Source organism: Ursus arctos, unplaced genomic scaffold (genome assembly GCF_023065955.2).
Source record: "Ursus arctos isolate Adak ecotype North America unplaced genomic scaffold, UrsArc2.0 scaffold_31, whole genome shotgun sequence".
NCBI classification, from domain to species: domain Eukaryota; kingdom Metazoa; phylum Chordata; class Mammalia; order Carnivora; family Ursidae; genus Ursus; species Ursus arctos.
In genome coordinates this window covers 5,161,753-5,187,923 of record NW_026622997.1, presented here as the reverse complement: position 1 = coordinate 5,187,923, position 26,171 = coordinate 5,161,753, and the positions used below count along the sequence as shown (strand labels likewise).

Genomic DNA, 26,171 nt, shown 5'->3' with positions numbered 1-26,171 from the left:
TTGTTTTTCATGAAGGACCTTGTGAACTTAGAGGCATACTTGTGCACTTGACACCCGGTCCTCTCTGTTAAAATCAGTAATGATCATGGAATGAAAAAAGAATAATAAGGGACATTTTACGCATGCTGTAAAAATGTTCTTTTACTGAATTTTATATTGGTTATCATGTCAATAAATTTTAAAAATCACAGTACAAAGGAAAAAGTCATGTATGAATACTTTTTAATTATAATAATGTGTATGTAAAAAAAATATACGTAGATGTTGGTCTGTCACATTAATGAATAATTACAAGTTGCTTTTGAGCCTTCTGCAAATTTGCCCTTCTCTTTATGTCAGATTTGTCCCTTGATCTTCACTCTTCATTGATCATAGAACCCTTGCTTTATTTTAATTTTGAAAAATTTCTTTCACGTGGAGCAACAGATATATAAGTAGTTAGGAACGGTGTTAAACCAAAGGTTAAGATTGGAAGAGACGCAAAAAAAAAAAAAAAGTCCCATTTCACATCAGATTCCATAAATAGCATGTCTGCGTTTCTTTGGGACCAATTCTGGTCGTTTTCTAATTTGTCTGCAATCAAAAAAATTGTAAAGACAAGTAAACATTCACGTGGTCACTCAGAATGCCGGACTGAAGGGACTGCATATAAGATCCTGGGGTATTTCGAGTCTACTCTGCAAATGCAGAAATGTGATATCACAGAGTTTGGATTCCAGATCATTCTGAATTTGCTGGAAAAGAAAAAACAAACAAAACAAGACAAACAAGCAAAACCCGAACACAACAGAGCAGCTGATTCCCTATGTCCCAGTCCTGCCCATTAACTGGGAGCTCTCCACATTCCCCTCCACATAGAACATATTGTTAATAAAGGATATGATAAAAACATGGCCATTTTAAGCTTATGCGTACATTATTAAAACTCTACAGCAGACACAGCCATTGTTTAGACGTAGAACTTAGATCCACAAGGATCCCAGGTGGCTCAGTCAGTCAAGCGTCGGACTCTGGGTTTCGGCTCAGGTCATGATCTCAGGGTCATGGAATCAAGCCCCAAGCCTGCTCTGTGCTCAGTGGGGAGTCTACTTGTCCCTTTCCCTCTGCTCCTCCCCCTGTTCTCTCTCTCTAATAAATAAATAAGATCTTTTAAAAAAAAGAACTTAGACCAACAAAATAATTTTTTGTGGGGGGAGATATATTTTATCACTTGAATGGTTTAAGACTGCTGGCTTTGGCTGGTAATAAGACAGATTATCTTTTAGTTATTTGTTATTAAAATTTGTTTTTAATAAATGCTCGATAACCAATGTGTCTCTGTATCTCCTGCGCCAGGGGTGCAGAGGTCCTGCTGCATCCCTAGTGGCTGCTGAGGCTGCAATCATTGTGAGGGAAGGTTGGAATCCCCTAACTCCTCGTGTTGCTTCCATGTGTCCTTGACATCCAGCTCTAATCTGAGCACTGGGGAGAGAGGAGTGATAGAGGAGTGAGAGGGGGACAGGAGGACAAGAGGGGAAGAGGCAAGGAGGGGAGGGGAGGGGAGGACAGGAGGGGAGAGGGCTTCTAGTTGCCAGAGACACCCAAAGGACCATGCCACATTGGAGGCTCCAACACTGGAGTTTGGGTGAAGTATTCTGGGTAGCCCTGCTGTGTGAGGCACCGGGGAGAAGTATCTCTGCAAGGCTGCGCTTCAGCACCAGGTTCCCTGGAGAGTGTCAGGCTGTCCTTCCCTGCGAGCATGGTAAGTGACCCTGAGCTCTGGCCTCTCAGGGCTGCCTTGCCAGGCAGCCCAGGCCATTCTTCTGGGGCGACCAGTCATGCCTGCCCCTAGGCTCCTCTGGTGGAGAGGACGTGGCACTGTCTTGCAGCCTGATAGCCCCACGGCCCCATCAGCCTCCTGCCCTCAATAATCTTTTGTGCCCCTGACTCTGTTTCTGCTTCTGGGGAAAGCAAACCAGCACTGCCCGTCACTACTTCAGGATGGTCATTATCTATGTTGCCTTACTTGGTAGATTCGTCTTTGGAGAGGTCCCATGGGGCATCTGGTCCAGGCTACGAGCCTGTTCCCCTCCTAACTGCTCTACCTTCCTGCTCTGGCCCATCCTGATGGGCCCAAATCAACCCAAGGCCCTCCGGTGGCTGCCCACAGTTTACAGGGCAGGACAAGATTAGCCATACTACTTTCCAACCCTCACCTCCTTCACAGTCACCTTTTCTAAGACAGGTCCTGGGCTTCCAAGTACACCGTGTTCACTCTTGTCTGTGCCTTTACTTGCATGTCACCCTCTTGCTAGGATGCCCTTGACTCTTCTTCCAAGTTTTCCATCTCCAGCAGGACACTCTCCATGAAGCATTTGTGGTCCTCTTGGCCTGCATTCATGCTTCTGTGCTGAGCATTTGTTCACAGAATATTTGGGAGTGACTATCTTCTCTCCTCAACTCAAAATCTGAAGACAAGGCTGCCCTGCCTGATTTCTCCTTTCTCTCAGAGCACAGTGCTAGCTCTGTAAGCATCTCATGACACAGCTTTCCCAGTGAGCCGCAGCCCTATGGCATAATTGAGGCACTGCAAACTATCCTCCCCCGCTCTTCATGGGCTTCGGGACAGGGGGTGGGGGCCTCTCACATGGGCACAGTTTGTAGCAGAGGCTCAGATGTCACGGCTGACGGCCTTAATGTCAGAGGGTGTCATTTCTCCAGAGAGGCCATAGGAAAGCACAGATCAGCGGGGACACATTGGCAGGCATGGATGCTTCTGAATGCTTTCTAAAGATGAAAGCAGTGAGTCACAGGCCAAGCTCCAGATAGCACACTTCAGGACAACGTGTGTAGGAGAACCCAGGCTCCCCACTCAGACCCACTTTTAGCATCAGCTTGTTGACACTTAGATACTTCTTGGAAGCCTGTGGCACTTCCTCCATCCTATCACTACGTCTCCGCCCTACCCAAGGCTGAGCACCAGGGCTGCCTGTCGTATGGCAATCACCCTGTTCTGTCCCCCATGGCCGTGGCATGCAGAACACTCTGCTGGCCAGCTTCCCATTAGGTTCAGGGAGATAGGACAGGAGGACGTCCAATGGGAAACTTCTACTCTGCTTCCTCCCAGCCTCCCATACTTCTCAAAGAGCTGCCCTGCTCAGGTCCTACTGGGCACCCCTGCATGGCTCATTTCTTACTTGGCTCTAATAATTCCATCTCCCAGCCCTGGCCCTCAGCCCTGGGGGCTGGAAGGAGGTCCTGTCAGTCTCTACTTGCTTTGACATCCACTGTTGCTTTCCATGCCTCTGTCCTTGATGAGTGTCTCCATTTGAGTTATTTGACTTGAATGACAGCAAATCCCTGAGCTTCTTGCAAAAAACTCACTGAGGTTCCTCTATTTGTGTAATGATGGCACATCAAGGACAGAATACCATGCGCTTAAAGTACCAGGTACTAACCCCCTTCCCCCTTCCTGTACACACGTGGGCCATTCTGTATTCTTGCAAAGGGCTTCCTGGGGCCCCAGGACATCTCAGTGCTCTGCCTGCTACTCTAGGCTAAGTCAGAAATGCCCAGTCAGAGGTGTGTGTGGCAGCCATAGTGTACACACAAGGGGTCAGCTTTGATGGAAAGAAAAAAGAAATGCCTTTCTCATGTGCCTGTTTAACTATACTTACCTATCTTCCATCTCAATCTCCCCACTAGGCCTCTAATCTAATATAAACCCACCTTCAGAAAAAAACTTGAACACGAATGCACATGACTGTTAGAGTTTCATTAGCTTAGCCTCCCAGGGGTAGTGGCATTTCGAAAGGAGTGGTGACATTTAGGCACACCTGAGTCAGATTGCTTGGATTCCAATCCTCACTTGGCCACTTTCTGGCCCTGAGACTGAGCAACGCTCAAGTTCTCTAGAACTTGGTTTCTCCCATAGTAAAATCTACCCCATGAGATTGTTGTCAGAAGAGATTTCAAGAAAAAGTCTCAATGTCAGCTTCTCTCCCACATTAAGTGCTGAATAAATGTTGACCATCATGAGGCTGATTGTCTTGTTATCTAGATAGGAGGTCTTCACGATTAGAAAGGCCTTTCTAGACACATAAAATGCTACCCAGGAAGGCTGTGAGGCTGCCTCTGGCCCCAACACTGTGCCATGACACAGGGTGCCCTCTAGCACTGCTCATCCCTTCTAGAGAGCTTCTTTACTCCAGCCTTAGAAGAAGTTCCCCACATGAGTGGGTTGCCTCCTCTGGGGACTTCCCCAAGGTATTCCAGAGAACCGGGATGAAAATGGACCTCAGTCAGGCCTGTCTGCCATGTGACTATCTTGGCTGCCCGGTCACCAGGCCAGGACCCTGGCCTCTCATCTCCCCCAACCTGCTCTATCAGGACCTGTGTCTTCCTGCTCATGGAAGGTGGAAGATGACAGGAAGGAGCTCTGGCAAAGCATAGAATAGGGTCCCTCCGCTGTGGGGCAGTGAATATCAAGGCATGAAATGGGTTTTAGCCCACATCTGCAGTACACCTCTGGGATGCTCCTGATTTGGGGAGATTCATGAAGGCTTCTGCAAACAGTCAAGAAATGGTCCTCTCCTTTCACACATTCTTGCCTTTCTCTCTATCACCACATCAGTGTGGCTTAACACAAACCAAGGAGAATCCAAACATCTGACCCCTGGCACATGACAAGCTTCACTAGGGACTCCCATTCTGAGGAAGCTCAGTGCCACTTGGGTCTCTTGCCTTGAAGGGCACACCCTTTGCAAAGCAGAAGGTGACATTTCTTCAGTGCACATGTAGAGGCTTTTTGATTTTTATTTTCCAAAAAGGCTCCATATCAGTGTCTTGGGGAAACCCACAGCCAACCAACAAAAGGCAAACCTGCTCACCAGAAAGTATGGTTCCTGTTTGTGCTGGTTTGGCCACTTCTGGTGAAGGGCACAAGAGGCTGAGGACAAAGCACCTGATGATGAACAGACTTGAAGAGGAGAGAGCAACCAACACCATGTTGATGGCAATGTTCCATTCATATATTTGCTTGTCACTGATGTGTGTCCTGGAGGACTGAGAAGCTAAGTGGAAAGGCCACTCTAATGAGGCCTCCTTGGGTCAAGTTGGACAAACAGGCAAATGGTGTGATGAGCACTGTTTCCAAAAACTACATTATTCCTAGAAGGGATTGTTAACCCCACAAAAATCGAAGTTTTATTTTTTTACCCCTGGCTCCTACCTAGTTTTCTTAAGCAGGACTTTGAATAAAGGATGTGCTCAGGTACAATCCCATCCATACATCTCCTAACCCCACCTCCAAATAGTCAACATGACACTCAGAATGTTGAACTGCCTAGTAATTTCAGTCACCTGCTAAAATAACTCTTTTGACACCAGACTCTAATAACTGAACTAGAAACTTCAGGAAAATTAACTGCAAATTACTAACTCTTGATCAAAAGTTTGCATAGATATCCAGAGCCAAAATAAACCTAAACTTGCAGATGTTCAAATACGTACTGGCAATTCTTTCCCCCGATGGAAAGAGACACAGGCACAGCACTTGCAACCTTTAGTCAGATGCTTATTAGGTGGTTAAGCCTTAGCTGCAAAATAGATACTAATTTTGATTACTAATTTTGGTACTGGCTGAACTAATTATGTCCTGTTACTGCAGTGACAGGTCTCAAGCTCTATAGCGGGGAAAGGAAAACAAGAGCAAAGTGTCAAGATCTCTCTGCATGATGAAATGTGGCCAGTGCATTACATGCATCCAAGTCCACGACAGTCTCGATGAGCCCAAGGCCTAAGGAGACCCTACTAAATCCTAAGAAGGGAACGACTGACATGCTCAAGCCTCTGGTGACGAGTCAAAGGCAGCTTTTTTTTTTTTCCTTCTTCTCAGTTTCTCCCTTTCTCTGGGCAATAAAAAGGAAAGGGAAGAAGAACTTCCCTCTGAAGTCTTGGTGATTTCTTGTTAAGTACATATATAAATATAAGCATGTTGAAAGCACATTCTTAATAAAATTATTAATAACTTAGGGTCAGGATGGGAGGAGTCATCTAGTGTGGGATCACAGGGTTTTGATTTTTAGTGGGTTCCCTATTTTTATGACCAGATACTGGTGTGCAGAGGAGCCCTTCGTGACTAGCTCTGGTTGTGCAACATGGGCTCTGACATTGCCCTGGTTGCCTCAGGTACCTGCCATCTAAGACACCCAAGCTCAAGGTACCCTTGATGTTGCACACGTGACTCCCCTAAAAGCTAAGGATTTCTCTACAACAAAACTAAAACACATAAGACACAGGTGTATGGGCGCGCGCACACACACACACACACACACACACGCACACACACAAATCACCGGATTTTATAAGTTGTCTCTATGCATGAGTAACACGAAACAGCCCCAGAAGTTGGAAGTGGGATTCCCAGCTGAGACAGAAACTAGAAAGAACAAGCACCCAATAAATAAGGAAAAAAGCCACCAGTGGGAACCCACCCTCCCAGAAAAGCATAAATGCTATTGAAGACACATGAGGATACCCAAGGTTAATGGAGGTCCTCTAAAAAATGTGGTTTAAGTCAAAGATCACCTTAGGCAGAATAAGTACATAAGCAGAATGGTCTGCTAGACCCTGGAAAGGTGACTTCAGGGAGCAAAGCAGGAGCCTGGTAGAAACACCACTGAAGTATGTTATGGGAACAGCAATCGGATTATGGGGCATACCAGATCAGAATAATACCATGCCCCCTGCCAAGGCTCCTGGCTCCATGTCCATCTCACAGGACAATGCCTAATGACTCATCTGGCTTCCTCCAAAATCCTGATAATGACAGAGAGATAGCCTACTGCATAAAATTCATCAAGCTACTTTTTATCTTTCACAATAAATTACAAAATTGGACATCTGAATTCCACACTGTCATGAGTCTAGTTCCTGGGAGTCTGTCCTGGGTACAAGGATAAACTTGAGGACCTAATCTGCAAAGCTGGGATGATTGCCCTTGGAGGCCCTAAGTCTGGCAGTCCCCTTAAATCTAACCTTGACATTTCAGAGCCCACACACCACCGTCACAGAAAGGAGAATGTTGACACAAAGAACCATTGTGTTGGAAGAAAGATTCCCAAGTGTCAAGGCCAGAAAACCCATAGTCCCCCACATTCAATGCAGTACCAAGAGCATTTGCTTCTCCCTTCCCAACCTCCCTCAAGCCCAAATCTATTTGCCTTCTTGGTCCCTCTTCATCTCCATCACCATGACCCTGTTCAGGGCACCATCTTCAATCACGTGGATGAACGTAAGAGCTGCCCCCGACTGGCCTCCAATGTGGACCCTCTATTCTCCACCTACACACTAACCAACCATGGTACCTGCTTGCCCTAGCAAGTTCAGCAAGCCCCCACCCCTCTTCATTACATCCGCATAATGGCATGCATGCTTCTTATGCGGCTCCAAGCTCAGGAATCAGCCCTGTGAGAAGCTGGCAGGGCACCAACTTCTGAGCTTGATTGGCTCCGAAGGCTAGTATAAGAAGTAAACCAGTTACGGGCGCCTGGGTGGCTCAGCCGTTAAGCGTCTGCCTTCGGCTCAGGTCATGATCCCAGGGACCTGGTATCGAGCCCTGCATCTGGCTCCCTGCTTAGCGGGAAGCCTGCTTCTCCCTCTCCCACTCCCCTTACTTGTGTTCCCTCTCTCGCTCTCTCTGTCAAATAAATAAATAAAATCTTTATTTAAAAAAAAAAAGAAGTAAACCAGTTCCTGTATACTAAGATAGGGCACCATACAGGTACTAAGTTATGGCACCATACAGGTATCAACCTGGCTGACTGGGCCCTCGCGTGTGTACAGCTTTGTCGGCACCACTTACCATCACTGCCCAACCCTTGGTTCTTGCTCTAGTCACGCAGTGACTTGGGGTCACCCGAGTGCCCTGTGCTTCTTCATGCCACCGAGTTAACACACATGCTGGGCCTCTGCCTGGACTCCCCTTCCTCCCACTATGCCCAGCTAATTCCAGCACTTGAGCTTAAAGTCTCAAATTAGGTATTACTTTTTCCAAGATGCTTTCTCTGAACACTGCCTTCGTCACCCCCAAAGTGGAATGGTGTTTCTCTTCCCCTCCCCCATACATAACATCGAGAGCACCTATAGCAGTCCTTATGACCCACTCTGTAACTGCCAATTTTCCTAACTGCCAACTCCACTGATGGGGCCCTAAACAAACTCCCCAGGGAGAAAGGGGGGGCAACCAAATAGAGGTTCTGGCTTCAGCAGCCATACAGCTTTGCCGCAGGGGTGCTGGTTCTCCCTTGGCCCTCATTAGAGCCTCACAAACTTCTAAGTTCAAAGCACAGGGGCAGCTCAGCTCCTCCCTCTCACCTTACCCACTGATTTAGGGTCAAAAGATCAAAATTCAGGCAAAGCAGAGCTAACATTTTCAGTTTTTGGTGTATTTTTTGGCCTCTTTGAGCCTCGAATGAATGAAATAATACCCTCTGTGGGTTTACAAAGCTTTGCAGTGATCGCTTGTAACCCACAGAACACCAGACAGGGGATTATTGTTGGTGCCAGATCTGGTCCTATAGCAAGAAGAGGGGGACAGGAAAGGACGTCAGGCTGTGAGGAATGAGTGACTCTACAGGATTGGGGCCATCACCAGAAAACCTATTTTCCTAATTCTGCTGTCTCATGTCCTACACACAGCACAGAGGTCTTCCTGAGGCTCTGTGCTGTGTCTCGAGGCCACGACTCTGGCACATCCTCACAAGTGGGAAGTGGAGACCTCTCAGGCCTTTCAGAGCTGGCACACGAGAGTACCCAGAGCTTCCTACAACTGGGAACTGCGCTCCATCCAAGCAGGCCTGCTGAGTCAGAATAAGCATTTTAATGACTGAAACTGATCATTCCAGATCATCCCCCACCCGGCAGAGGCTGCTGCCAGTACAAAGGGTCCTCTTCATTCCAGCCCCTTCCCTGAGCTTCCAGGCATTAGAAGCAGAAACTCAGAACATAGGTGAAGCCTGCCACCTACAGTTAAAGGGACCATATATTAGCTCCTGTATCTACCTGCCCTTAGTTCAAGCCCAAACTACCCTTGGAGTGAAAAGTTAAATCTCCTTCTTCCTCCCCTGGATTTAGACAAGGAAAATTTAGGAAACGGACTTAAATTGCTCTTCGAGCAGTCTGTGTTCTGAAGCTGAATATGAAAGCAGAGAAGACTGCCTTCCACAATGTGCAGCAAAGGTTCATGGAGCCCCCGGCCTGCACACCCTTGTGGTAAATGCGGCAATTCCAGAGCTCACACTGTGCAAGAGAACTGCAAGTCCAATTTCTGGATTTCCTTTTGTTCACGTGGAGGATCAATTTTTCTCTCATGGTGAAATTAACTCGCTTTTCCTAAGCGCCCTCGGTACTACCTTCTGGAGGAAACAGTGGCCTCTGCAATTAAACCAGGCTCTGATCCTGCCTCACGACACTCACAGGCAGAAACACGTATGACATCCACGCCTCAGCAAGGAAGAGTGCATTGCACATGAAGTTAAAGGCTCGGATGCCCTTTGTTAACAAAAATGGGCAGTTTTTGGTAAAGTCCACCACGGAGAACATAAACCATGCGTAGAGCACACACCAAGAGATATTTCCCAAGCTGGGGAATTTAAGAACAAGCACAATTCTCATGAGAAGCAATCACGATTACTAAACAGTTACCAAAACAGGGCAGCAGGGCTTTTGAGATTGCTTTAGAAACCCTAAAGTTAAGGTTAAAGAAATTGCTGTAGCAGTGGAATTAATGTAAAAATATTTTCTCTTGCTGAAGAATATCCTTAGTTCTCAACATATAACATCATTACACATGTATTCAGTTTAAAAGGAAAAACAAGTTTACAAATCACTTCTGGATACTTAAAAATAAACTCTAGGCTCCTTTTCTTTCTGGCAGCAGCAGCCTACACGCTGTGACTTTGCCATATTTCAGAAACTTCAGGTACAGTACGGTCTTCTGAGAAAGGCCCAGTACTTCAGAATTCCTGCAGTGGCTGTGGAGAAAGAACATCACTGGCGACAAAAATTAAAACAACATTTCAAGACCTACGGGAATGTATTCAGACGTTCATAAATATACACACAGATTGAAGCATTTCAGCGGATATCCTAAATACCTTTTCTGTGAACATACTTACATTTCTTTTTGGTTCAAGAAAAAAAATGTACTTTATAGAAAAATTGTTCCAGCTGTGGGTAGAAAATTCCATGGCCACGCTTCCCTTTCCTGGTGTATATCTGTGTGGGTGTGTAGAGTTTTCCCTGGTCCCCAAGGCGTCTCACCTGTGATACACACTTTATATGCATGGGAAAGCTGCTCTTCTTTGGGGGCTCTGCTGTTGGTGGAACTTGGAGAAACTGGGCTGCAACGTCTTTTTAGGGAGAGGCCAAGTATACTTTTTCATTCTTGTGGCCTTGTGTACTTAAACAATGTGAGCTGGTATGAAAGACTGGACCACAAAACTGCTCACAGAATTCCAGGATCGTGCTGTCCTACACTGCAAGCGGCGGACGCTCCCCAGGCCTGCTGGGCTTGGCCCAAACGTGGAATTTTACCCACCAGAAAGCACTACTGGAGCTCAGGACAGACATTTTAAATAGCTCAACGATACTGGATGCTTTTGCCCTTTGGCTTCAAAAGCAATCATGACCAGACATTTTCAACTACGAGCTGATTACAATAACGAAAATACCTTTTCAAAAAACATTTAATGAGGTAGCTGAGATCAAATAGCACATCCATAGCATACACAAAGGTGCTTAATAAGTGCGCAGGCATTTTAAAATGTATTTTTAAATGCAAACTTGCTATAGTGCCTAATAAATGCTCTTTCTCCCCAGTTCCTGAAGATGCATGCAGACGTTGCAAAGAGGCCCTCGCGGAGTTACAACAGCAAGAGAACAAGAGGCTGAGCGTAAGTGAAGCCGAACAGGAGGAGGAAGGAAGGGAGCTCTGGGCAAGAGCTTGGGCGGAGGTGGTTGTGCTCTCTGTGGAACTGAAATACAGTCAGTGCCACCGAGAACACACACCGGGAAGAACTCAGGGACATGACGGGCTGAGAAGAGGGTCTCGACTTGAGGTGGTAGGACCCGCAGCCTGGGGCACTTCCATTAAGGTCAGAGCACACCCCTGCACACCTTTCAGGGCCCCTGGAACTACCCTCAGCAGGGAGTCTGGCCCCCTGCCGCCCTCACCATGACCATTCTGGGTTCTGTCCGCTCTCAGCCACAGGCTGCTTTAGGCTGAACAGCTTTTAAGATGTTAACTTCAAATGATTTCCATGTGGAGTCGTGGACAAAAGGAAAGTGGTGACACCAAGCCTGGCAGCATGGGTTCTGCGACTGTTCCAGCAACGTGAACATTTAGAGTTCACACATCCGCACGCACGGGCACACATGCACACTCGCCTTCACACGGGCGCACGCGTGAGTCGGTATGGGGCAGCCAAGCAGACTCCCCAAGCTCAGGCAGGGCAGAAGTGGGCAGGATGAAGGGGCCTCGGGCAGGGCTGGTGGATTCATGGAGCAGGATCCACCTCTGCCACCCCCCTTGCCCGTCCTCCATGGGGCAGCCAGCACACCAGGGCACCGGCAGAAATGCACCGAAGACAAGGGATGGAAAGGCAGGCACCAGATCACTCAGTTACTAGGTCTCCGTCGTATAGTTGCTGTAGGCCAGAGGAGGCAGGGTCTGAAAGCTGCTCCACCGCCTTGCGCCAGGCTGGGACTCCACACGCCCTTGCTCTTTATATTTACCCAGAATGTTTTTGGCTTCTTCCACATCCCGCAAAGGGCTCTCTCCATATTCTTCCTTCAGCCACTGCCGGTACTGGAGAAGTTGAAAACAAAACCACAATGTCACACACACACACCTGCGCCTACATAGATTGTACCTGTTACTTAATGGTACAGATTTTGCCGCATATAAACGAGGAATAAATGGGTATTGGGCAATCATAGGTCTGTGGTTGGCCCGCCAGTGTCAAGCAAGAGAAATAACTGCTTCTTCCAGGTTTAAGCCTGAGGACATGAAAGCAAGCCAAACCAAGAAAATGGCACTTGGCCCAAAGGGAAATAAACAGAAGGTACTATGGGGTCTGAAGATGGTAAAAGATAATGTCCTGCAGCTGGTGAACAAGGGACCAGTGATGACTTTCACTGGGATGCAAGTGGGGCATTCTTGTCCTCTGAGGGCCTTTTCAAACTCCAACCTCCATGATTCTAGGTGTGTACAGAAAGACTGAGGCATCTTCCCAGAGGCTGCTGCTCACATCACCAAAGTCCCCGGAGCACGGTTACCTGGTGGACTTCATGCTTCTCAAACTCCTGGAGCTGTCTCTGGAAGCCCAGGTTGGGGTTGGCACAAGACCTCCCTGCACGCACAGTGTGCAGGGCATCCTCCCAGCCAAAGTCGGTGACGGTCATGATGTATGCAACCACCAGAGTCACACTCCTGGAGACGCCGGCCAGGCTGCAAGGGCCAAAAGAACCCACAGGGGCAAGGGGTTTCAGTCCATGAGTCTATCTCCTGATTCACTGAGAGCAGGGGATTCTGTGGATCTCATTTTAGAAAGTCTTCCTGCCGTGGATTATGAGTGCACAGCAAGCCAGTATGAAATTACTCAGAAACACAGGAGCTTCTCCCTACTTTATTGCACCAGAATCTCAGGCATCAGTATCGGTGTTAGTCTCTTTTTTAAAAAAAACAGATTTTCTACTGGCTGTGGCTTTGGACATCAGTTTTATGATTCTCTATGCTCCTGAGCCCTTCTTCAGATAGTCCCCATTTCCTTGGACAGAAAAAATAACTAACTAAAGCAAATCAAGGGAACTAGAAGGGTCTGGGATCTATGCAATAAATCTATAAATATATAAAAAATATATAAATCTAGCAGTTTAGAAGGCCTCACGTTTTGGGGTTTTTTTTTTTTCAGTCTGGTTTTCTTAGATAAATGAAGGCCAGATCTATAACAGAAAGCCCACTAAATACAGAAGCTCTTATGAAACACTTTGTGCTCTTCTTGAAATAACCAAGCAGAGCACAAGAGAGGGCGCATTCCACATGCTCTGGGATGTGGGGGTCAATAACGGTTAATTATATCTAGCAGGCTGAGTAAGGGGACCAATTTTAAATGTATATGCAAATCAAGGTGGTCACAGAAGGCTGTGCTGCGTCAGATTTAGAGTGTTCTAGCAACGGTTTAAGATGGGGAAGTTTAGCAAATTTCTCATTTTTAGAAAGGCCTATCTTCAGACTGATATAACCGTATGAAATACAAATTCCTAGAATATCAGGGCTACACACATTCAAATGATAATAATAATAATAATAATAATAATAATAATAATAATAATAAACAACCATTCTCAAGTAGTGGCTCTTCCTTAGGCTTTTCTATCAGAAATACTGAGAGAGCTTTTAAAAACTACATCCTCTTTGGCTGTAAACCTGGAGATTCTAATTCACCAGGAGCCACAGAAGCCCAGGCACAGGATTATAGAACTCCCCTTATATGGCTCCAACAGCACCCCCCAAAGTTCTTTAAAGCAAATGTAGATGAACATTAAAAAATCTACAATTTGTTACATGTTCTCTTCTTTTTAAAAGTAAAAAAAAAAAAAAAAGTAAATCACACAATTTCAAGAACTGCATAAAACTACCAAGCATCGTTTGTTTTCTACTGTCCCCGCTCTCCTAATATGGGTTACAGGCCCTTAGAACAGATTCGTTTTCACGGACGGCTCTTCTGGATGTCATGCACCGGATCTCCTCTGTCATGACAGGATTATCACCAACTTAGGCAGCAACACAGCCCAGGAGACACCACTTTACATTTCCTAAGAGCTGTCACTGAAACAGCAACTTCTTTGGGGAGACTCAAAAGATTGTTAAGCTTTTTTTTTTTTTTTTTTAATGTATTTCACAACATACTATTGTCTTTTTTAAAAAAATCTGGGCATAGTTGACATACAATGTGACATTAATTTCAGGTGTACAACACAGTGATTCTACAAGTTTTACGTTATGCTGTGCTCACCGGAAGTGCAGCGGCCGTCTGTCAGCACACAGCGCTACTATACGACTGACCGTATTCCCAACGCTGTGCCTTTTATTCCCAGGGCTTACTCACTCCCTAACCAGAAGTCTACGGCTCCCACTCCCTTTCATCCATTTTGCCTATCCTCATCCTCCCTTCCCTCTGGCAACCACGGTTGGTTCTCTGTACTCATAGGTCTGGTTCTGCCTTTTGGGTTTTTTTGTCTGTTTTTTCGTGTGTTTTGTTTTTTAGATTCCATATATAAGTGAAATCATATGGTATTTGCTTTCTGTGATGTATCTGTATTTCCCTTAGGATAATACCTCTCAATCTATCCATGTTGCTGTAAATGGCAAGATCTTATCTTTTTTTTTTTTTTTTTTTTGTGGCTGAGTAATATTCAATATGGAGTCTTATTCAATATAGAGAGGGAACATGCTCGGCCTGCACTTTAATGAACAGCAGAGTTCTGGCTCCAGAATGTTGGCTGTTGGTTCGTTGACATATTAGTTATGTAATGAGTATGTGTACTAGTGGGAATGAGTATTTCATAATGTATATAATTGTCAAATCACTATATTGTGCACCTGAGACTAATGCCAACTATATTTCACTTAAAAACACAACAAAAATTTTTTAAAAAATAAAAATATAAAATATGAGAGCTACCATTCACTGAGAGCTTACCATGCGCCAGGTACAGTGCTAAGAACTTTATGCGCACTGTCCTTGGGTTATGTGTATTAGAACAGCTTTTTTTGCAGTGGGTATGTACTCATGCATATGTATTCATATCCACACAAAGTATAGCTGAATGCAGGTGGACAGCTGTATATAAACTGTTGAACTCTAAGAGTCTATTCGGATCTTTTCAAAGCAAAGTACTAAGCAAAACGTACATAAAAGCCCGCATCTGTAAATGGAGAAGAAATGGTCATTCTGGTGTTAGACCAACGCAGTGCTAAACGCCCACATACGTGATCAAACCTCTCCAGAAAGAAACGGTGTTTTGAAAGGGCACTGAGGTTTCAGGGAGGAGCCCAGAAAATCCATACTGTGCACAGGAGGCTGTTCCAAGGAAAAAGAGGCATGGGCTAGAAAAGGGGTTCCTGTGGTCCAGTAGCTTGACAGTCCCTACAGAAATCCTAACTGTGAAAATGAAAATCCTAAGTGAAAATGAAAAAAAGAAAAATCATAGGGTCCTCGTTCATCAAAAACGAATGACGAGTAACACATGGCAGGGGTCAGATGGGGTATGTATTCAAGATTCAGAGGGCAGATGGAACTATTAGGAGATGAAACAATTAATCACACACAGAAAAACCCTTGAGAGAAATCAGGCCGAGCAGCAAGACTAAGCTATGATTAGGCAGACACATACATACCAGTGTACCAGACAGCCCTCACCCCTGAGTCGGCACTCGTGAATGAACTTAATGCTTTCTTTGAAATGTCTTGTCCTGTGGGGGGAGAAAAAAGAGAGAAGTGACATCTCTCTACTTTACTCAACATATGATGAAAAGAAAAATCCGCCTGAGGTTTCTTGAAAAGGTCTCAGAGTCCCACAGCTTCAAAACCATGGTCACCCGGTCTGGGGCTGGAGCGGCCTCAGCTTTAGACACCGTCACACACAACGTGGAGGCCTGGGGACGGCTGCCCATCTTCTGGGATTTTCAGAATTTCTCTGCGAGGAATCCCTGAAACACAGAGTTGCCACTGACTGGTATGTGTGTGGGGGGGGTGGTTTCTGCCTAGCCCAGGGGTCAGCTGGGGCCCCTGAATGTTCGGGAGCATGCTAGTGACCCCGCACTGATGATCCACACACCAGCTGCGCACGTACAGAGCCAGTGAGGCGAAGAACGCGCCCGTATCATTCAGGCTCCCCGGTGCCAAGAGGTAGCTGACTTCTGATGATCTGAAAAACCTAATAATTCTCTCTCATATTGGTCTCCCTTAACTTCGGTACATCCTGTCAGCAGGTCATCAGAGAGCTGTGGGGAAAGGGAAAATACAGCTTCAATCTCTGCTCAGTCACTGACTGGCTGTGTGACCTTGGGACTGTCACTTCGTTTCCCCTAACTTCACTTATAAAGTGGAAATAATGTCTTACGGGGCGGAACGAGGTGATATACGCCAATATGCTTCGCAAACTCTGAAGTCCTTCATGACAACGAAACCCTGATCCTTACTTCTTCTGACCCTTAGCTTTTTAGCACCTTTCTCCTGCATGTACGTACCAGCATCACTTAGAGCCTGTTCTGGACTGGCTGGTGGGTTAACCACAAATACTCCAAGGGGACCTACAGAGTACATGCTTTTTGAGGTCTTCTACCTTTGTTTGACTTATAGAGAAGCAAAACACCTAAAGTTGCCCATGGAATAAACGCATCCTCTTTTAAACACCAACTGAGTACTATTTACTGGAACTCTGCAAAGCTGCAGGAGATTCAGGGAAGAATGAGATGTAGTTTCCAACCACGCAAGCTAGGTCTATCGTTTCATGAAGGATGACAGGACAAGTGAAAGTAATAAGGAGAAATTCAGGTACGGCATAACAAACTTAGCCAAGTTTGTTAGCCAAAGTATTTCTTTAAATACAAAAGAAACTTAGCAACGTAAGCAAAGGTGCCGGGCGAGATTAAGATGGAGAGACGATACAGGAAACTATCCCTGTGCATGCATACATATACATACTCCACAACCAACCAGAAGGCATGATGAAAAGTCCTAGGGATCGAATCCAAGGACTCCAGACTCTTACCTAAAATCTGTAACTACCAAAACATTGCAAGACATGCTTTTGCTCACTTTCCCAGACACAAATGCTCCCAGACATAAGCTTATAAAATGACTCCAGGCATTGCAACTATACTCACAAACACTGGCTTGGTATAAAGCAGGCAAGAAAAGATTCCTGCTGTAATTCCTGAAATCTGAAGTGTCAGTGCTGAAAGAGATCTCAGAAAGGACTGTAAGGCAGAAGCCCATGGAAGCCAGGCAGTGAAGCCGAGCACACAGAGGGGTGAAGGGATGGGGGCGCTGTGATGTGACTGGCAGAAGACTGGCCCGCCAGACGCAGGAGAGAAGGCTCCATGCTGTCAGAGCTTCCAGTCTCTCAAGCAAAAACAGTCTGCAGTGAAGTCTTCTGATTTTGAAGTATTGAAACTGTGGCAGACATCTTGAGTTGCGCTGATTTTGTTTGGGACAGAATAGTCCCCCTTCCCTCTGATTCCAGCCATGGAGAAGTAAAGAAAAGGTTGTGGGGTGGGGATTTCTGGAAGAGTTTTCCCTTCCTAATGAAAGGAAAGTTATCTATCTCTGCCCCAGATTCCCTCCTAGGAAACTGGAAGCAAGCATCACGCTTATACCTGCATCAGCTGCCCTGTAATCGCAGGTGATATGCCCCTGGCAGGATGCAAAGGGGGACCTCAGGGAACTGATGCCCAGGCCCCGGGAGTACCCACCACCAGGTCTCTTAGTCAAGGCTTTAAGTAAATTTCTCTGTCACTTAAAACATCATCAATCAGACACTCTGCTACTTTAGCCAAATACAATCTACCTGATAACAGCAACCACTTCAACAGTTTTAAAAACATTGAGCCAAGTGGCACCTGAGTGGTCCAGTTGGTTAAGCCTCTAACTCTTGATCTCAGCTCAGGTCTTGATCTCAGGGTCGTCAGTTCAACCCCCACATTGGGTTCCACACCCCAGGTGTGGAGCCTACTCAAAAATAAATGAACAAAAAATAAAAGAAAGTAAGAACATTGAGCCAACTCTTCTGGCCTACGAGTGGCTACTGGCTGCCCATCTGCCATCTGCTTCATGGCTGACGCAGCGCAGCCTCTCCTCCTCTGTTGGCCACTGCACAAGGCGGACATGCCAGAGGGTAGGGTGGATCTGACTGTAGCTCCCAGGACCAGGACAGGCTGCCCGGAGCTCGAGCTCATCCCTGACTGCAGTCTAGCAGCGGCTAGAGGCTATACATGTTTATCCACTCGGGCAGCCACACTGGGGCATCCGAAAGTTCTGAGAATCCTCTCTACACCTGCAGCCCACGCTCATGCCTGTCCTTTATGGGTCTCTTTCTAGTCGAGCAGAGCGGCATCGGAGCCAAGATGGGCAGGGAAGAACACAGCAACCAGAAGAGGAAAAACAAATCTAGAAATGAATGACAACTGCTTGAATAGTGAACAAGCCACAGACTGCCCCAGAACACATTGCAAGGGCCCGAGTGACATGAAAGCTAACAGTGCCCCTCTAAGTGGGCAGGACTTGATGTTTTAGGGGAACACGGCCAGGACTGTGGAGCTCACCAAGATCTTGCAAAATGACAACAAATGAATCCCTTTACTGAAACCTGAGAGTGGGGACGACTACTTCTATCTGGCTTTTATACCTGCATGTACCAAACCACATGCACTATGAAACCTGGGTCTTAAATAGTGTCGGGTGTACCTGGGTTCAAAAGTCAGTCTTGCGTCTTAGAATAAGAGTGGGGTGGGAATGGGGTCAGCAGGGCAACATGCAGACCTGCCAGAGCCCAGAGAGAGTGTGTGAAAGAGCTGAGGGGCCACGGAAGTCATGAGGAGGTGCTCCCACTTTGCTCCCTGCCACCCCTTTCCTCTTTCAGTTCTAACTGCACCAACCTTAAGTCTAGGACAAACGCACAGATGGCTCCTGTCCACCACCATGTTGGGGCAAGGGCCGTGGAACCCCGGGGCAGGCATCTGTGAGAGGACAGCTCACAGTCCAGCCCAGGAGTGCAAATGATGCCACTGAGAGGAGGCTCCGAGCCCCACCACAAAACTTGACTCATAAACACAGTTGGGCACGAGGCCACACCAAGCAGACGTTCCTAGAAATGCTTTTTCCAAGTAAAGTCAGGAGCCAGGCGCATTCACTACGGCTTTGGTGTGCTGCAGGGAGTGGGGGTTATTTCCAGGGAAGCTGATGACATAAACTCTAGCACTGGTCATTAAACCCCCTCCTCCACAGCAGGAAATACCCGCAACTCCGGCTCTTGTTGCCCAATTCTCTGATGCGAAGCAGAAGCACACGTCTTAAGAACCATCCCACCACACACTGTTTCCATGAACACAGGTTCCCTATTCTTGCTCTTCATTTTGTCCCTTCACGTCCATACAAAGACACGTGGAGTAAGTTCTGTTGGAGGAAAGCCGGCGGGGCTCATCCACTTACATGCGTCACACACCTACCCCACAGTGCTCGCTGCCGCCAACAATCTGAAGAGAACACCTTGGGTCGGCCAGAGGGGCGCTTCAGAGGAGACCCGTCCATGGGGGCTCAGCAAACAACCCCGCAGCTGCCACCGCCCCCCTTCCTCGGTCTGTGCTGGCTGGCCTCCTTGGAGAGCCTCCTCCCTCTCTCTGTCTGGAGGCCAAGACACAGGACGAGCCACACGTCCCTGACCTTTAGAGAGTGCACAAAAGAGCCGGTGGATGGGATCCAGCAAAACTGCACCGCAAGATGCTCATTTCTGAGGCTGAACAACTAGTTCTTATTCCAAGACTGCGAGATTTGGAGGCTGTGATCCCCACTGTGGGACCAGAGACAGCCCTTTTCTGCTGAGGACTCTGCTTATCTGAGCAGTAGCCCAAGGGATCTGGCCACATACCCTGAATGGTAGCTGCGCTTACTCCAAAGCCAGCAGTATCAGACCAGCCTGTACTGACAGCAAAAGCCACGAGACCCAAGACATTTCTCCTTCCCACGTCTATATACATGTGTGTACATATGTATACACATGTGCATATGTGTGCATGTATGTTGTATATGAAAGCAAAGGAGGAGAAAAACAGGAAAGGCAAGCACTCTTAGATTTTTCCCTCCTGAAAAAGGAACGCTCAAAGGGGGAAAAAAAAAAAGCAAAAAGGCAAAAAGCACGTGGGTGGAATGTTCTATCTGAGTGAGTGAGCCTGGGCTCTGGAAGGTGGGCTCAGATCAGAAAGCTGTTTCTCCTGGGGCAGAATTGGCACAGGCTCCCCAGGCTCTGTGTGGGCCCCTCAGCTGGAACACTGTGAAGCTCTCACCCCACCCAGAAGCAAGCAGGAAGGAACATTCTCCAGCAGTCCACTGGCAGAGCTGTTCTAACAGTGCACAGCACTGAACACATACAACTACTCATATTTATATCAGCGATTTCCCAAATTTTATATTTCCTGCACTTAAACATTTTTTTAATTGGGGGAATTAAAACACACATGTGTGTATCATGCTTTTCATTTTGCCATTTTAAAAAACAAAACAAAACCCTCTTTACCACCTACTATACCTTCATTTCACAAAGAATAGTTGAACACTAGAAAAACAAGGAGAACATAGTTTAAGCCTAAAAAATAGTTAAGTTCAATAAGTGAAGTCTTATGAAAAACTCAATATACCTTTTCTGAGTATTTCTCTTTTCTACGGGCTGCAAAGTCCTCAGGAGTCACGGGTGAGCACGTGTGTGCGTGCACACGAATGCTCCAGTAAGGATGCATCTGCCTGGAAATGGGACCACAGCACTCCGAGGGCCCACATCATTTTGACCTTGCAAAACTGCTTTTTAATAATTAAAACAAAGAAAATTGTAAATGAGAGAAAGAGAGAGACGGATGTACAGAAGACATCAGCTAAACTAAAGAAAACATACACGAAAAGATCAGGATAGCATAAGGCGAGGAGGTTTTACTGATACTTTAAATATAAGCTTACTGTATTGCTAATACCTCTTCTCCCCACAAAAACCTCAAGAAATTTAGAGACCTGCTCGATACTCAAACCACTGAATGTCACAAAGGCTCTATTGTAATGATGCAACGCTACCAACTCCACAGCATAGATCAGACCCTCCTGGACCTGACAGAAGAAGATTAAAAAAAAAAAAAGTAATTATTCCCTTAACAATGTCTAAATACAAAATACCAATTTAATCAATATTAAAGTAAGAATGAATAAAGGAGCTACTATACATCCAGTAATTCACTCTCAACATACATGAATACTCCTTATGTGGACAGACAGCAAATATAATCTTATTTTTGGAAATGCTTATAGTTCATAAAAAACACTTTCACTTATCTAACCTAATACTACAAAAACTGTGTGAGATAGGTATTTTCCAGATGAGAGAAATGAGGTTAAAATGACTTGCGTAAGAAAGTACAAAGAGAAAGCAAAACAAGTATTTCTAAAAGCCTGAATTCACTGGCCCACTCCACATCGGCCAGAGAATGTGTCGCATGTGCATTTGATATAAACTCTAGGATGCCTCTAATTGTGACGAATCATGCAAAACACACCAGCCTGGGTCTGTGGGGTTATTATGACCCTGAGAACTTGAACTTTCACATTTCCTGACTTTGAAAGGCAAGGTGGTTGGGAGAACCGAGCTAAAATTTTAATGTGCTAATGTTATCTCAACCAGGTTTCTGCATTTTAAGTTCCTGGAAGATCAGAGGGGGAGTTTGTGAGGATTAAAGCCAGACAGAAAATTGACCTTTCTGGGCAGTTTACAGCACTGAATGTCAAGTGAAAGCAGTTAGCTTCAAAAGGTCACACACCTCTTACTAAGCATAATTGGCAAGAAGAATTTCTGTTGGTATAAGGATTTGTGGGCAGAGATTTAGGATATAAAACTTAAATTATATCCAAAGTTGGAAATAATTTTAAAACTCTGTAAGTTTATTGTTTTATAATAATTTTTTATTATATTATGTTAGTCACCATACAGTACACCCCTAGTTTTTGATGTAAAGTTCGATGATTCATTAGTTGCGTATAACACCCAGTGAGCCATGCAATATGTGCCCTCCTTAATGCCCATCACCAGCCTATCCCAGTCCCCCACCCCCCTCCCCTCTGAAGCCCTCAGTTTGTTTCCCACAGTCCACAGTCTCTCATGGTTCATTCCCCCTTCTGTTTACCTCCCCTTTCTTCTTCCCTTTCTTCTCCTACCGATCTTCCTACTTCTTATGTTCCATAAATGAGTGAAACCATATGAGAACTGTCTTTCTCTGCTTGACTGATTTCGCTTAGCATTATCTAGCATTTCTCAACATTTGCTGCAACATGGACGGGACTGGAGGAGATAAAACTCTGTAAGTTTAAAACAGGGATACAGTTTTCTAGAATTTATTTTGTCATTAGATATAAGAATTCTCAGGCATCAGTAATCAAAAGTGGCTGGACTCAAGAACTACTAGTTTATTTGTCTGAGTTACCCAGGGCATACTTTCCAAGTGACAGACATGAGTTCTCTTGCTTTTGTTAACCAGAGCATTAAGAGTATTTGTCTCCTGACCACCTACACTGGTTGATAGTACAGAAAGTGAAGGTTCACTGTCAGCCTGTATGCTCCTAATATTTGCTGAGTAATAACCACAGGCTACCTGAAGTGAGATGGGTCATATAAACAGAATCAAGTGTTCCACTTGCCAATGGCTAACAGTCCAATCATATCATGAAAGCATGCTCACTGTCAAAAGGCAGGTTATGCTTCCAATAAAACATCTGCAACAGGTAAAGAGAAACTCAAGCTATTTTATAGGCTGCCTCTCAACGTAGACCGTATACTCATATTCCAAACTTAACTCCACAATTTCCACGTAACTTCACTAGAGCAAGAAATATTTATAAAATCATGGACATCGATGTGCCCAAATCCTTACTTATGCATAAGATTTGCTATTGCTAATGGAGTAAAACTAACGGTTCCCCCCAAAGAATCACAGGAGCGCTTATGAACATAACTCCCAACAGGAGAGGGCCAGCTTTTCTGCCTTTCGATGCGTTATGGTCTTGACTTTATTTTCCAACTGAAACAAGGTGGTACTGCTGTAGGACTTCCCTCCAAACAGCAGCGGCGGCGCATTCTGCTCAAGTTCCCTGTCATTAACCTCCCACTTGGGTGCTATACCCACCACCTGCTGGAACGCTACCCTACACCTTCACCAAGATGTGAGGGAAGGGCTAAAAAGGAAAATCACACATCTTAACAAGACCTCTGCACATATTTGGGATGGGAGAGAACAAATTAAAATCTTACAGGCTAGTCCTCTGGACCCAAGGTGACCTTGTGTGGGCTCATTTTGCCAGAATTTCTGAACTGACCCATGAGACACTGCAACTCGGAGAAACATTTTCTGTCACTCTGGCCTTTCCATGTAAGGAAATCTTCCAGATCTTCCACCGAAGTGGGCTCCTGAGCACCGAAACTTGTTATTTCAATTGGCTTCTTTTGTAACTCTCAAGATATATTAACACACCTTGAAGAGAGTAAAAGTATGCTCTTATTTTCAAAAGTGCTTAGAGTTCATAGAGAACACTTTCATATATGTGATCTGATCTTCAAAACTCCTGAAGGCAGGCATTTTTCAAATGAGGGAACTGAAGCTAAGATGGGCTTAAATGACTTGCCCAAGGTGGGTGCAACTCATCTTAAAGTTAAGATGTCTAACCACAAGGTCTACTGCTTACTTGCTTATATAGTGCAGGGCTGCTCAATGCTCAATCTTCACTGGGTAAGTCAGTCATTGTCCTGGAAATCAAGCACAGTGCTTGGTTCCTCGCAAAGCTGAAAAGTCCTGGGGCAATCAAGTACAGGTGGCCATCTTCTCTGACAACAAATGCCCAGAATGTGTTGCAATCTGATTCCTCCAAAGAGTCATTGCCAATCAGGTATTGACAAGTTCAACAGTATGTTAGAATCTCAGTTTGAGATAAGAGCAAAGCAACCATTCTAAAAATAGCCACCAAAACATGGGCAGAAGATTGCTGTGGTCTCCAGAGAAAGGCAGTGGCTCACTTCCTTCCGTATACACCATGCCCTTCCAACCACTTCTGTTTCTTGACACGACTAGTAACCAAGGAAGTTCTCTGGTGCTTCTTCTCCTCCTAGACCCAGGCTAATACTGTTTTCCTAGTGATCCCAGTAAAGTCTTTCGGAGGAAAGATCCTCAATCTTAAATATTGACTTTTTCTGTGAAATACAGAGTTAGTGTGAAAACAGGCCTTGCATAAAACGTATCTGTCCCTGCTTCCAATCTACCTTTCCTGGTCTAACTCTATACCACCTGTCCCTTATCCTACACCACTCCCCTCAACATCCTTCCCCACATCAATCCATCTGACTCTAGCCCCATTTCTTTTCAAACAGACAGATCTCTCAAAATATTGCATAATCTCTGATTTCGCTGCTCTCCAGAAATGAAAAAATTGAGATTGGCTGATGTTCCAGTATTCGATAGCTTTTAGAGATGCTGGACAACTGGGATACTAAATTTAAGATTATGTGGTATGTAATTCCAATATGTAGGATTTGTAGGCAATAGAGCTTAAGAATCATGATGGATGAATCCTGATAGGTCTGCAGACTCCCAAATTCACAAACACCACCATAGCTTACAACTTTCCTAATAAAATGCAGTATAATTCTAGCAGGGTTGTTGTGTGTGACATGCAACGTAAGCACAAGGCCAGTCTGAGAAGCAGCGGCTGGTGTCTACTGGATGCACTGAGCGGCTCAGTACTTTATTTCTGCTCCAGCCTCTCAGCCTGCAAGGTTCAAATCCACGCTTCAGTAAAACTGTACTCCATATCATGGTCTTTCTAGGTCACTTCTGGACACCAAACAGTGTGAATGCTAAAGCCGTTACTGCTGTGGGTCTCCAAAGCCCTGTCCCCATTCTGCCGAAGCCTAACCCCATGGGCCTCCATACAATTGCTGTGCTCTGGAAAGGATAACAATTATGAATTTCTCTTTATAAGGATATTGATGATGTATTCAGCTGTGAGGAAACAGAGGACTGAACTTTTCCGAGCCAAAAAGACCTATTCATTCAACTCAAACAGGTTTTAGAAGTATGCCCTCTCATTTCGTGACCACTAGCCACGTGCAGCTGCTGAGCACTTAAAAGGAAACTGGTCCAAACTGCTATAAGTGTAAAAAAGCAACCAGACTTTGAAGACGTAGTATGAAAAAAAAGGATGTTAAAAAAAACCCTCAATTTTGTTTTATATTAGGCACATGTTGAAATGACAGGATTTTGGATATACTGGGTTAAATAAAACATTACTAAAATTATTGTCACCTCTTCCTTTTTTACTCTTTTTAATTTGGCTCCTAGAAAATTTAAAATTACTCGCATGGCTTACATTTGTGGTTCCTATTCTTTTTCTATCGGACAGTGATGTCTTAGACAAAACCCATCAGCTTCTGTAAGTCTTTCCTTCTAGAGAGAGGATAAACATGCTAAAAGTTTGGTTTGAGGCATCTTTTTTAAAAATGAGGCTCTTCTTGTAGCTATCCCATGAGTCAGTGTTGTATAATTGAAGGACTGGCAAAAAAAAAAAGTGTGCCTCCAGCTACGATTCTGCCTAACTTGGCAGCACAGACCTCTGTGCTTGGCATCAAGAGTCCCATGGCTCTGATGACTTCAGGGCCCTTTACTTATTTGACTTCACTGTCCTTTATCATTTTTAATATCTCCAAAAAATATAGGAATAAACCAACTTACAGGTTCTGAGATGGTGAATCCGCTGCTGGAATGCACAGGTATTTAACCCCCTGTAGAATAATAAAAATAAAATAAAATAAAATAAAAAGATGATACTTAGTGGAGAAAACTACTTAAAGGAACTATTTACTCAGGTCAAAAAATAAAAAGTAAAAAGGAGAAGTTTTTCACTCATCTTTTGTTGCCAAGGAACCAGGGGAAAACTCTTTAATTAAAGTTCCTGGTTATTTCCGTGACCATGCACACAAATATTCACGCTCTGGCTTGCAAACAGCTTGTAGATTTATCAAAAAAGTGAAATAATTGAGTGTTTTCCAGTAAATGTCAACAAGTTTCAAAACTATCATTTCAGATGCTTGTTTACATATTCAACAGTTTTAAAAATCCATTTCATTTAAGATCCTGAGTGGCCAAAAAGGAAGCACTGTTAGTAATATCCTTAACATGATGACTAAAAATTACAACGTTTTATGACAGAGTTTTCTATATCAAATTTTAGTAATTGGAAAACTACAATTACACATTCAAAATATTTTTATTTACTTTGCTTGCTTTTCAAAAGAGTAGAAGTTTTTTTAAAAAGAATGGCCCAATTTGA

The 26,171-nt window shown here is 45.0% G+C and overlaps 1 protein-coding gene across 4 annotated transcripts in view; it reads right to left on the bottom strand.

Moving 5' to 3' along the window:
- Nucleotides 1-205: 205 nt before the first annotated feature.
- The window catches only part of DUSP22 (dual specificity phosphatase 22), a 69,597-nt gene continuing 43,631 nt past the window's right edge, over nt 206-26,171 (bottom strand). For 2 of the 4 annotated variants that reach the window (XM_026511352.4, XM_057304839.1), the window contains 4 exons: nt 25,574-25,623; nt 15,443-15,517; nt 12,319-12,490; nt 10,710-11,848 (listed from right to left, as the gene is read on the bottom strand). In XM_026511352.4, coding sequence (XP_026367137.1) covers nt 11,666-11,848; nt 12,319-12,490; nt 15,443-15,517; nt 25,574-25,623 — 480 coding nt within the window. In that variant the 3' untranslated portion in view covers nt 10,710-11,665. Of the gene's footprint in view, nt 10,014-10,709; nt 11,849-12,318; nt 12,491-15,442; nt 15,518-25,573; nt 25,624-26,171 lie in introns of those variants that run through there. The other 2 variants (XM_026511353.4, XM_057304840.1) reach the window with 2 other exon arrangements.